We start from the raw sequence: 13962 nt of genomic DNA on the forward strand, positions 1-13962 counted from the left end.
TAAATTACAAAAAATGCATGATTTTCATAGTTTTCTCTGTAATACTTATCAGAAACTAATTACTTTATCGTGATTGTGTAAAGGTTATGAGATTGTTTCTTAATTTCTTTTTTGATTTTATGTTTATAAAGTAAGAACTTTAAACGATAGAAAAAATAATTTTTATTAATGCACCAGATCTTAATTAGGATTTTTTTTTTTTTTTTTTTTTTTTTGGAAAGCGATAAGAAATAATTTTTGAGCACTTAAAAAGTACTTAAAATGTGCTTATTTTTTGTTGAAAAATCTGTTTTCGCACTCTGATAAAATGTTCTCTAGTCCATTAAATGGAAAAGCATGTTGTGATTCAATAAAATTTGATTTTTTATACTGCCTGCAAAATGGCTTGAAATTGCTTCCAAAGCACGAGTTAAAGATTTTCTCATAAAGTAATCAACTTATTTTTTATATAGCAGTGTTGATAATGTTTCCAAAGCTTTAGTTTTAAATTTTCTAACATGTTTTTTCGATAGTTTTTAAAACGTTTGGAGTCATTTTGTTTATTTAAGAGAAATTTGGATTCGTTAGTGGACCTTACATGAATCCTTTCATATCAAAACGAAGCATTCACTTTTTCTAATACACTTTACACATTTTTTCTTACGAGAGTCCACGACGTTTTTAACAAATAAATTTTGACTTATTAAAATATATATACTAGTATATATATATTAAAAGATATATATATATATATATATTATTGTAGATAGAATTATAACTCATAAAATAGTAATTTAAATGTTCAATAAATTTTAATTTATTGAAAGACAGTTTCTGTGTTGATTTTGTGTCACAATGTTTACACGGACCTTAGACGATTTCCGAAAATGAAAGATTTTTCACAAAATTACAAAAAACAAGACCTTTTACAGAAAACCTAGATATACCACTAGTTTTTGTGATTTTCCCTAAATCAAAAATTTTACTTTTTTTTTCTCACGTTATTGCGGAAAAACCTTTAAACTGTAAGCAAATAAAAAAAAGAGGTTTTACAGAAATTCTGACCTACCCCTGACTGATCTATTGAAAAATTCACAATGTTTAAATACCAAATGTTCCAAATAATATACAACAGGTTTTTTTTAATGAAATGTTTCCAAAATTGAAATGTTTCTAAAGTTTATGTTTTGTTAAATCGTTATCACCTGAGTTTTATATCGTTGCCTGTAAAAGCTGAGCGAATACAGGCTCCATTTAAATATGAGAAATAGTAATGCGCATGGTATGCAATAGTATGCAATGTAGAAAACAGTGAAATTTTATACAAATCATAAAAACTTGTACTGATGATAGAAAGTTTTTGATGTTTTTAATGTAAGAATTATTCAACATCTTAATGTTTGATTAAAAAAAAGTTATAACGAAGAAAAGATAAATTTCATTATGCATATTATAAGAGTAATAACACAGCGATAATTTTTTTTTATATTGCATTGAACGTTTAGCTTTTTTTCGAAGCATAAAGAATTTTAAAAAAATATTTTAGTGTATCGGTACTGAGTCGTGGTGGCTCAGGGGATAGAGCGCTTGCCTCCCAATGAGGTGCCCCATGTTCGAATCCTGGTGAAGGCTGGCTCTTCCGAATTCCGCACCCGGCTCGCACCGACCACAGTATTGGCTTAAAATATCCTCAGTGGTAGGCGGATCATGAGTTAGAGTCCCCTTGCCGTCAGGCTAACCGTGGGAGGTTTCAATTGCTTTCTCCATGTAACGCAAATGCGGGTTAGTTCCATCAAAAAGTCCTCCACGAGGGTAAATTTCTCCCAATACTTGATCCAGTAGTTTCCTTTTCTTCTGGATTATGTTCAAAATTACAAGGTTACGGAGTTGAACATTGGTAGACGTAAACGGAATATTCGATCAGCTGTTCAAAGACGGTTATAATATAAATAAAAAATGGAATCGATACTTAAATTAATTAGAAGTTTGCGAAATTAAACACAGCTTTAGAAGAAAAATAAAGTTATAACTATTTTTCAGTTTTCATTTTATACAAAATTTACATTTATTCAATAGAAAGATGTATGTAGCTTTTATAAACGTACAAATATTTAATTAAAATGCTCACTTTTAACTAACGCCTACTTCAAACACTCCTATTACTAAAAATGTCGCAATTTATAGTAACAATAATTTCAAAGTGTGTAAGAAAATATTAATAACCTCTTAACTATTTTGATTGCTTTCCTTTTTAAATCCTTTCAATCGCTTCGAAAATATTTTGAAGTGAAGATAAAAAAAAAAAAAAAAAATCAAACAAATCTTTCCAGCTAGAATTTTTAAAGAAAAACGAAACGTGATAATATCTAATTTCCCTTGGCGCCCGCGCTTGAAGTTGTTGGCGGAGTTTTTCCTCTATTTTGGCGCCTCGGCAAGAAAGACAGCCTCACGTTGTTCTCAAGCATATTCAATTTAGATGCCACAAAATCAGTACAGGTTTCTAACGCGTACTCCGAGTAATGTATTATTAGTTCATGAATTTGAGTTCCAATTTAGAAAAATAAATATCCTTAAATAAATACCGATACTATTTTTGAAAATGTTAAAATAAGTTAAAACGAGTAGTAAAAAATTAAAAATATAACTGTTGATATTACTTTTTACGTCATTACACGTAATTTTTAAATCAAATTTAAAATATGTTATTGCTGTCTATTCTCACAATATTGTGCATTACATCTTCTTGCAGATCTGATGCAGATTATGGTAAGTTAAGTCACTAGTTTACTTATAAGTTATTGAATTATTTAATAAATTTTTAATTTGTTAATTTAATTGTTGGCTTTTGTTAATTTAATTATTAAAAAGTTCTAAGAACTGAAACACAATTCAGTTCATCAGTTTAATAATAATGATTAAAACCATTTTTTGTTCAATATTTCATAAAAATCAATATGCGTTTAAATTAATGCTTTAAAATAAATACGTAGAAATAATAAGGCGAATTCATAAATGCATAGAAAATGTGGCTTCAACAAGTTATTCTCAATACATTACCTTAAGTTTATAAACATGCTAAACGAAACTTTCGCAACCAAACAGTTATTTGATTTAGAAAGTAAATATTTTATTAGACATTAGGAGAGATTAATAAAAATGGTGAAGTAATTCAGATATTTATTTTGTAAAACCGCTTTAGAAATTATTATAAATAAAAAATTATAAGAAAACTAAACTTTTTTTTAAAAAAAAATCAACTTTTTCTTAAACTACATAAAAATACATCATTTATTGTTTTAATCTGAGAATAAAAAAGAACAATTTGCTACCGTGTACGTATAAAATTAAAAGTAACAAAATAAATGATTATAATATCAGACTTGATTGTAAGATGTTACTATATAAATAAAGATTTTTTGCCACTAGAATGCCCACTAGATTGAGACCCGTCATTCAGATATCAGTTGGGCAAATTTTTCGGCCACTCTTTGAGGGGCACCACATTTGGTGGGAAAACGTTGCTCTCACAGTAAGGACGGATAATACAGAGAATGAAAGAACATCCATTCCTTGTCCGGGATTCGAACCCAGGACCTTTTCCGATGTGAGGTTAGCTCTCTGATTACTACTCAGTGAGGTCTGCCCAAAAATCAATTTACTATCAAGAGTTGATGCAAATTTCTTTTGTTGAAAATTTTGTCGAAAACTTAGATAATAATTTTATGATCTTGTACTTTGTATGTAAAATTTGGCTCTTTTTGCCTAGGTCCTATTTTTGTTTGCGAAAGGTCAGTCTTAAAATTTTAAGGTACAAAAATTTGCAAAGGGTCTGTTCTTATTTGGTAAAATAAGTAGTGAGGGGTCAAGTTTCACGATAAAATATTTTACGAAGCGTTTATTTTCGTGATAAAAAATAGTCAAGTGTTTGGAAGAAGTCTGAGAACAAGATCTTTAAAGGTCAAATTTTACTATAAAATAACTTCTGAAAAACTCATTAACGCACCCAAAATAGTTTCTAATTTATTCCTGATTATGTATGTTTTGATGCTTTACGATTAGTAATATCCTGCTTACTTTATAAATAATTTTAAATAATGGAATAACTGTTACTTCAAGATATTAATTTCTGAATTGTTGGTTAATGTTAATATAATTTATTTTCCCAGTTTAAAATACTTTCCAAAACTGTCGAGATGTTACATAAAGAAACAATAATTCTGACTCTTAAAATTTAATTATAATTTGCAATTCAATTAAAATTTAAGGCATAATTAATCCAACTTTGTGTTTTTTATTACTTAAAGTAATAAATTGATACTTTCAAGATATTTGTTTTAAAAATATAAATCTAGTACATTTTGCTTTTTGCATAACATAATATAATATATTTGATTGATTAAATTTATTATAAATTGCAACCATATTGCAGTATAAAATAGTGACTTTAAGTATGACTAAAATATTTATTCTTTTAATTAACTGATTTTTTTTGTTGATATTATTAAACAGCGGAATTATTCCGCAGTTAGTTTCCTATATTGCAAATCGTTATTGGAAGCGATAGATAAATTAAAATGTACTTTATTTTGTCAAATAAATTGTTTCTGTTCACTTAATTTAAATTTTATTGCGTAAAAATAATATTTATCACGAAAATGTAAATCAAATTCGCATTTATAGTTGCATAATTCATAAGAATGTTGTTGTTGTTGTTAATTTACGTCGCACTAGAGCTGCACAATGGGCTATTGGCGACGGTCTGGGAAACATCCCTGAGGATGATCCGAAGACATGCCATCACAATTTTGATCCTCTGCAGAGGGGATGGCACCCCCGCTTCGGTAGCCCAACGACCTGCGCGCGAAGTCGAGCACTTTACGGTAGCACAGTTTAACGAGGACCAATACCGCACACCCTCGGTCCCTACGCAGACTGATCCAAGTGGGTCACCCACCCGCACACTGACCGCAGCCAGTGATGCTTGACTTCGGTGATCTGATGAGAACCGTGTCTTTACGATCAGTCCACTGCGGGACTAATTCATAAGAAAAAACATATTTCGAAAACGTTATATCTTAAAATAGCGTTTGCATTTATTTCATCTTCTTTGCGAAAAAAATTCCGATATACTTTGAAAAGGCTAGTATATTATAGATATAATCTAAAAACTTTGAACTGTTGTTTTCATGGTGAGGGCAGGGCAATATGCTTGTATGTAGACTAGTGCGTCAATGTTAATGTGATCAACGATTCTAAAAATACTATTTTTCAATTTTAACTATTAGTTATTATACTCCTACTATTAGCTATTCTTACTATTTGTTATTATTCCTACTGTTGGTAATTATTATATTCATTTAATTAATATTTCTAATTAATATTTTAATAAGATGTAGCGAAATGGAAAAAATTTGAATCCTGTATTTGATTAAAAACTTTTTAACGAGCTCGATTTTATTCTAAACTGTGCAATGTTCTGATAATTTAAAAAAATTTATTTTTGTGGCAGTTATTGTTTTGGAGTTTCTCAAAGTTTCGAAAACTCCGATATCCGATTAACGATACACGAAATTTGAGTCGCGCATTCTATAAATCACTTTTTGACGCGACGATACCACTTTTTTTGGGACCGATCTTTTCACAGCTTTGCTACTTATTTCCGCTCGGTTTTTAAAATCCCGATATTTCCATGTGGTATTATTACGACAGGAGAAATTCGAAACGCGAGAATTAGCGCATTTAGTTTTTATTTTTAAGCAATCGATTCGGGCTGAATCCATGTGGTATTTCGATATTTTTTCTGTTACGTAATTTTTTCTAGAGTTGTAGTGGCTCAGGGGATAGAGCTTTCGCCTAACAATGAGCTGAACCGAGTTCGAATTCCAGCGATGGTTGGTCGATAAGAATTCCGCACCGACCACAGTGCTGACTTGAAGTATCCTCAGTGGTAGGCGGAACATGGGTTAGAGTCCCTTTGCAGTCAGGCTAACCGTGGGAGGTTCTCGTGGTTTTCCTCTCCATTTAAAGCAAATGCGGGTTAGTTCCATCAAAATGTCCTCCACAAAAGCAAATTTCTCCCAATACTTGATCCAGGAGTTCCCTTATCTTCTGGATTGGGCTCAAATTTACAAGACTGCAGAGTTGAACATTAGTAGTCATCAACCCAAAAACTGCGTCGGCTGTTCAACGACGGTTATAAAATAAAATGCCGATATAATCGCGATATAATTCATATATTCTCGATACATTCCACGGGAAATTTGAATTACTCATCTGAGTATTCGAGATAATTCTATCTATTTTACGGCAATTATCGCTTCTGATTTTTACATGGATTTTAAAATCCCGATATTTTTAGTAAAATACTATTTATGCGCACGAACCTCGAAACGTGCATTTAATTAATCATTTTTTGACGCGTTCGATTAGTGTGATTTCTTTGTAAATATACCTGCTTTTTATCAATCTTTTTTTCTCACGACTTCCCTTTTTCTAATTAAGGACAGCTTATTAGATGGAAAAGAAAAAGTAATAAGAATTTTTTTTTTCAAAATACGGAAATACCGATCATAACAGTGCTGATGGGGGAAAATTTATTATTTAGATTTGTTTTTCTTCCCCCGCCCCCTGAATTTTACTTTTGTGAAAAAAATGGTCTATATTTCATCGTTTCTACACAAAATTGAATCGTTCAGAAGTAAAATTATTTAACCATAAAGATAATTTCTTCTTCGAGAAATCTTTTACTTCTAGAAATCTTTAATGTCTTTTTACTAGCTATTTAAACAAGAAGATCTTCATAGTTATTCATTTTATTCTTATTTTGGAAATGTTTTTAAGTTTTAAATCGGATGCTGGTGACCTCAATTCCTAAGCGAAAAGGGGACTCTTTTTCATAATAATTTTACAGCGGTATTGAAGAGATATTAAAGATTCTGTTTTTGTATTTTTTTTTTGTAAAACGTGCAAAAATAATTCTTTGTTTAAAAAATTCGCGATCGCAACGAACTATAGGTGGCGTTGGCCGTTGTTGTATGAGACTAATACCTGCGATTTCTATATGAACAGTCATTCAGTTACTCTATAGACGTCGTTAATGTAGAACGTAGCATTGCAACGTTCCTTCTTTATTGTGGCTAATTAAATTTAAAAAAGAAAAATGCTTGATATTCTTTCTTATGCAAACGAAAACAAAATGGTATCTCTTTTTATTAGAGAAGGAACATCCAAAACACATCGGAAAAATATTTGTACATTAACAGAAAAAAATATGTATATTCTTATAAGAGTTAAAACCTAATGCCCGAGAAATAGTATTACTAAATTTAATGATATAACATGAAAGGCCCATTTAAACTTTACATTGTATAGTTTTAAAAATCATATTACTTCAAAAATTAAAATGAACAAAAAGTATACATAAGCCTCATAATTTTATGAAATTTAATTTTTCAAACAAAGTTTTTTGACAACAATTTTTATCAAAAAATTTCAAGTTTCAATAAAAATCATTATTTAGAAACTAAGAAACGTAAAATAAAGAATGCTGACGAAAGAAAAACAAAATAACAATTCTTTTTTGTCGCCATTTATAGTGCTACGAAAATTCGTCTTTGGGATTTGCCAAAAACAAAACAAGATGCAATTTTATTTTTTCAGGAGCGAAATATTTTACCGAAAAAACGAAAATGTACCAATTCCCACAACATAAAACTTAATCTTGGTAAACGTACGTTTTGGAAATGTTATTTCATTTGGAATCTTATTTATCAGAGTTCATATGGCGATATGATTGTTTTGAATCTATGTTAAACTCTATATCGGCTCCTTTTCCACCGAAATCGGATTGACTATTTTGATTTCATATTACTTCAAACATTGGAATATACAAGAAGTATACATAAACACATAATGTTATACCATTTAATTTTTCAAAAAAAATATTTTGTGAACAATTTTTATCAAAAAATTATAAACTAAAAAACGGAAAATAAAGAATTCCTAGGATAAAAAAACGATTTTAAGAATTCTTTACATTGAAATAAAAACTTTCATATTGTTTATTTTTTTTATTATTCTTATAGTTCTTAATCAGTCGTAAAAAAACATTCTGTAGAGAACTATCATCAAATGAAAAAAAAAAATATTTACAAGCAAATTTTTTATTGTAAAAATCATTGCACTTACCTGATTTATAATTCCCGGAGAATTCCAAAATGAAAAGTTGCTTGTTTGAAAACTTTATTCTCAAATAATAGATACATAGTTTATCCCTTCATTACTTTTAGATAACATACTACACAGCAAAATTTTATAATTTATATGAATTTGAATATGTAGCTAAAAACAGAATAGCTGAATTCTAGTTGAACTTATTCTTTCAAAACTAAAAAATACTTACCAAGAAAACGATAAAAAAAATTAATTAAGAATCTGCATAAATGGCACTATTTCAAGTAACTTGGATAATTTTTTATTGTTGTTTTCTGAATTATATGGATACAGAAATATATACTATTCTATAACGAAGAAGAATATGCTATAACTATTACAATTTTGTATGTTCTGAATTCATATTTATTCACTGGAAAGACGAAAGCAATGTTGACTTCACTTTAATTCGTAATGAATTGAAGACAGAAGAAATGCATTTTACCTTAATACACACATCGGTAACAGTATCCGAAATCGGAAGTCATCAGTTGCAAGTTTGTTGATAATAGAAATTAAAATTTATCGAGGAATTTTTCTTCAAATGTTTGGCGTGTTCTGTTCCTGAAAGATTTACTAATATTCTGGAGATTTTTTTTCAAGTTCTTCGGCCTTCTCCTTAGGGAAATTTTGTTTCTTATTTGCTGGTAAAAAATGGCGTCTGATTCTGTCAATGATTTGGATGGAACTAAATGAAAACGTGATAAGTTAATGTCTGATATTTACAGGCTCCCGCTAGACGGCGTACTCGAGCGTTGCGATCGCGAATAGTAGTTTTTAAAGTGCGGCATCATTGTTGCAGTCATATTTAAACTGAAATAAAAATTTAAATTTAAACCTAGTGCTTAATAATTAAACGAAAACATTAAATGAATAATAGTTTAAGAAAAAAAAACTTTAAACTTTAAGTCGATCAGTTGATTTTATATCTTTAACATTGTGATATCGTACCTTCCCATCATGACAAAGATCATTGTGACAGTTGCGATCGTCAAAAAGTTTTTGTAAAACGAGCAAAAATTATTCTTTGTTCAAAAAATTTGTAGTTTTAAAGTACGGCATCAATGTTGCAATTATAATTAAACTGAAATAAAAATTTAAATTTAAACTTAGTGCTTAGTAATTAAACGAAAACATTAAATGAATAATGAATAATGTTTACGAAAAAAAATCTTTAAGTCAATCTGTTCATTTTATATCTTTAACATTGTGATATCGTACCCTCACATCATATGGCATAGATCATCGTGAAAATTGCAATTGCTGTCAAACTAAAAAGACTTAAGGTAAAAAATATTGAGAATGGTAGTAAAAAATTTGATTTTCCAACATTTATGATTGGTGATCGAATAATGCGCAATCATGAGTCTTATTTTCATAATGTGCAGATTTCATAATGTGAACTATCTCAATTGCGATCGTATTTGAAGTAAAAATTAAGTTTAATTTAGAGTAAATAAATATAAATTTTCACAGACAATACAAAAATTATGCACGTTTTAAGTTGTAAACATCAGAGGAAAAAAGTATTTTTAATGTTCTGCAACAAGACTTTTGTCAATTACTGATGTCTTGCGAGTTATATTAATGAATAAATGAGAACTATATTACTTGTTGAAAAACTTCATTCGCTTCAAAAATATACAAACTGGTCGATACGAACCCGCATCTGGCTTGCACCGACCACAGTGTTGACGTGAAATATCCTCAGTGGTAGACGGATCATGGGTTAGAGTCCCCTTGCCGTCAGGTTAATCGTGGGAGGTTCCCATGGTCTTCCTCTGCATGTAACGCAAATGAGGGTTAGTTTCACAAATGAAATTTTTTCCATTACCTTGGCGATTTTTGCCATGTATTCAGAGATGCCAACTGCTCCGGACACGCCGAAATAATTAATAAAACGATAAATAACTACGAAGTGAATTTTGAAAATATTTGACTATTTTTGCCTGCTTTTAATAAGGTATAGCATAACATAAATACTATAAAGTGGGGAATTATATAACCCTATGAATTGTTTAGAAATAGTGGTGTATAAAAATCTACTCAATTGAATTTATTAAACCAAGAATCACAATTAATAAACTACCACTTTAAAATATTTGTTCGCTGTCTGGAACAAGTTGGCATCTCTGTGTATGTAAGTAAAATTATTTTTGTGTGTTTTATATTGCATTAATTTCTTCAAACCATTTTAGTAACGATAATATAAAAAAATTAAAAGATTTACTCGAATTTTGTGCTTCTAATAATCCTGGCTTCGCCGGTCACCGGTGACCCCTGTGGTGCTAGGAACAAACTCAGCACAGGTCACCGTTGACCAACGTGTTATGGAAATATTTTCATTCTTTGTCAGAAACTAATTATTTTATCACGATCATCTAAAGTCTTTGAAAATTATTTTGCATTTTGTTAAAGTATATAGTGCGCAAAAATATTTTTTGAGTGTTTTAAAAAGTACTTAAAAGATGCTTATTTTTTGTTGAGAGATTTGACTACGCTTCCTGTAGCCTTGCATTCAAAATCAACTAAAAATTTATAGACTTTTATAGAAAATAGAATTATATTCAAACACTAGCAATAAATCCTGAGCAAATTTATTCTATTTACTTTTTCATCCAAGTGTTTAATAAAACTGTATTATTTTGCACCTGTTTGAAAGTAACAACAAATCTTTACAGAATAAATAGTTACGAATTTTTTTTAAAACTTTGCGCAAAATATAATGTAACAACAAACAAAACTAAGAACAGAAAAAAAGCAAACAAAAGAAAAATACTATGCAAACTTTTTGCATAAACACTATTTACTTTTCTATAACTATTCTCGAATAAAAAGTCTTAAAAGTCTATTTCAGGAATGCAAAAGAACACATTTATTCTGGTTTTAGAATTACAAAAAAATGTTGGTCCAATGCACACTCAAAGCTCACATTTGCTGACGAAAGTCCCAGAGAAACTTTTTTTCCCTCAGAAACAAATCAACGAGAGCACATAAAACATCTGAGTTTAGCAAACATCCCGTAAATTCCAACAAATCGAAATATTTCTTTTTTTGCTCTAAGTCAACACCGCCTCCTCCTCAAAAAAACCCCTTTTTTTAAAGTTTTTTTCCAACCGTGAAATGAGAAAACAAGTTTGACGGAAAAGTTGAGTTGAAAAGAAAATAACTTCCAAAACCAATAAGGAAACAAATATGGTTTATGTGAATCTCACTCGATGTTGTCCGACAATTTTGGAGTCGTTGTCACGTATCATTTTTATACCACATCGAGTAAAAAAAACTGAATATAATGAAACTATATCGAACAATAACGGCTAATCAAAACAGAAAGCTATAAAATAAAAAAATAAAGTCTAGTCTTTTATATTTGTTGTCAAAAATAATTTTATTTTCTAAAATAACTCATATTATTACTTTCACAACTGTATATTTATATGTTAATGTGTTCTTTGGAAATAATAGGTGAGATGTATTTTCAAATTGATCAAAAAATATAATTTATTCAGAGATGCCAACTTGCTCCGGACAGCAAATATATATTTTAAAGTGGTAGTTTATCAGTTGTGATTCTTGGTTTAATAAATTCAATTTAGTATATTTTTATCCACCACTATTTCTAAGCAATTCGTAGTCTTATATAATTCACCACTTTATAGAACATATGTCATGCTATACCTTTTAAAAAGCAAGAAAAAATGTACAAATATTTGCAAAATTTACTTTGTAGTTATTCACCGTTTTTTTCTTATTATTATTTCGGCGTGTCCGGAGCAATTGGCAACTCTGTTTATTTATAACCGTCGTTGAACAGCTGACCTAATTTTTCGAGTTTACGGCTATTAATGTTCAACTCCGTGGCCTTGTAATAGTGAACCCAATCCAGAAGACAAGGGAACTCCTGGATCAAGTATTGGGAGAAATTTTGTCTTCGTGGAGGACTTTTTGAGGGAACTAACCCGCATTTGCGTTGCATGGAGAGGAAGACCACAAGAACCTCCCACGGTTAGCCTGACCGCAAGGGGACTCTAACCCATGATCCGCTTACCACTGTGGATATTCCACGTCTGCACTGTGGTCAGTCAAGCTGGATGCATAATTCGTATCGACCAGCCATCGCCGGGATTCGAACCTGGTTAACCTCATTGGAAGGTGAACGCTCTATGAAATTTGGGTTTAAGCACATGGAACGTTTCTTAATCTATGGTGATCCTGGTGAACGAGCTATATTTATAAAATGGCTTTGTTTATAAGTGTTAAAAAAAGAAACTTTTTTATAGGACGTTGTTAACTTACAACAAAAACATGAAGTATTTAAATTTGTTTAAATGTTAGGGTTCAAATGTTTTTAATTTTTATTCTCTTGAGAAATATTATTTTTGTACTTTGTCATTCCTTTCTATCATTAGAAATTAAATAATATGTTATATGCTCATTTATTTACTTAAATGCCACTTTTATTTACTTAAAATAATGACTTCATTTTTAGACTAATTGTTTTGAATATCTTAAAAGGATCAAAAGATGAAAAAATTTTCGTAGTTCTCCACTACACATAAAAAAAATTTCTTTCTTCTCTGAAAAATACCTTTTACTTTCTTATATTAGAGAAATATAATACATCCGTAAAAAGCTATTTTGAGAAGATTCTTTAAGGTTTTTGATTAGTAATAATTTCTAATGTTATCAATAAGACCTTTCGATAATTTTTTTTACCATCAATAATATCTTTGATCTTTTGATCAGAAGAGATCTACACAGAGCATTCCAAATCAGCAGAGATATAAGAATAATTATATTTCTTGCAAAATGTGTATAGTTTCTATGATCTATTTATACTTTTCGATCCGTTAACGAACCATTCTCCTATTATTTAATCCAAAAAAATTGACTCCTCACAAAATATTTTGTCTGAAAACAAGACCCTCATAAATGTTTTTTTTCTTAAAAACTTCACCTTAAAATTTTTTTTTTAAAAAAAACGAGCCATTAATTCTAATCCGTGCAATTCTGTGAAAGAAATAGTTTTAATTATTTGTTTATTCGCAAAAACGTACCCCATTTTCACAATCAAAATAAAATAAAATGAAATAAAATTAAATATAAAATAAAATAAAGCATAAAGTAAAATTAAAAAAAAATAAATAAAAAAATAAAATGAAAAAATTTAAAAAAAAATTAAATAAATAAAGTGAAAAAAATTACCCGCCGAGTTTTGGAATTCCCTAAAACCGCCATTTTAACCCTCATAAGAAATTGATATGATTTGAAAAAATGATAAGTTCCATCAATAGTTAGGTATTAGCGTAGGCGAATAGAGTATATCCACGTGACGTAAAAGTGACAATAAAAATCTTAAAATTTTTTTCTAGCATTTCTCACAGCTAGTATAGTATTCGTTTAATTATAAGCCCTGTGATAGTAAAAGCCTTGTTTCTTATTTATTAGAGACTGAATTAAATAAATAATTGCAATATAATGTGTAAAGTACTAATTTGTAGTTCTTCAAGAAAACGAGAATAAATGGATAATTGGGGTCTCAAAGGATTCATTCAAAACAACTTCAAGTTTTGAGGACAGGAATATCAGAAACGTTGTACAGAAATGTAACACACCAGCAATTTTTAACTTCTTATAGAACAATTCCTACGCATCTAGTATGCTAAGCCTACGTCACATATCTAGTAAGTGACAGTGCTTTTCGTTTTTAACACTGACAGTCAAAAGGATCCGGCAAGTTGGCAGGGTGGCGTGTTCCTGGATGAAGTGCAG

At 29.6% G+C, this 13962-nt stretch overlaps 1 protein-coding gene across 3 annotated transcripts in view; it reads left to right on the top strand.

The window, feature by feature from the left end:
- LOC122268427 (adhesion molecule nephrin) overlaps positions 1-13962 on the top strand; it is a 161471-nt gene that overhangs the window by 90999 nt on the left and 56510 nt on the right. For 2 of the 3 annotated variants that reach the window (XM_087158809.1, XM_087158810.1), the window contains exon 1: positions 2443-2745. The exons of the other annotated variant lie outside the window; for it this stretch is intronic. In XM_087158809.1, coding sequence (XP_087014935.1) covers positions 2679-2745 — 67 coding nt within the window. In that variant the 5' untranslated portion in view covers positions 2443-2678. Of the gene's footprint in view, positions 1-2442; positions 2746-13962 lie in introns of those variants that run through there. 3 annotated transcript variants of the gene reach the window in all.

This window comes from Parasteatoda tepidariorum, chromosome 3 (genome assembly GCF_982258835.1).
Source record: "Parasteatoda tepidariorum strain Cologne lab strain chromosome 3, Ptep-v5.0, whole genome shotgun sequence".
In the NCBI taxonomy this organism is placed as follows: Eukaryota; Metazoa; Arthropoda; class Arachnida; order Araneae; family Theridiidae; genus Parasteatoda; species Parasteatoda tepidariorum.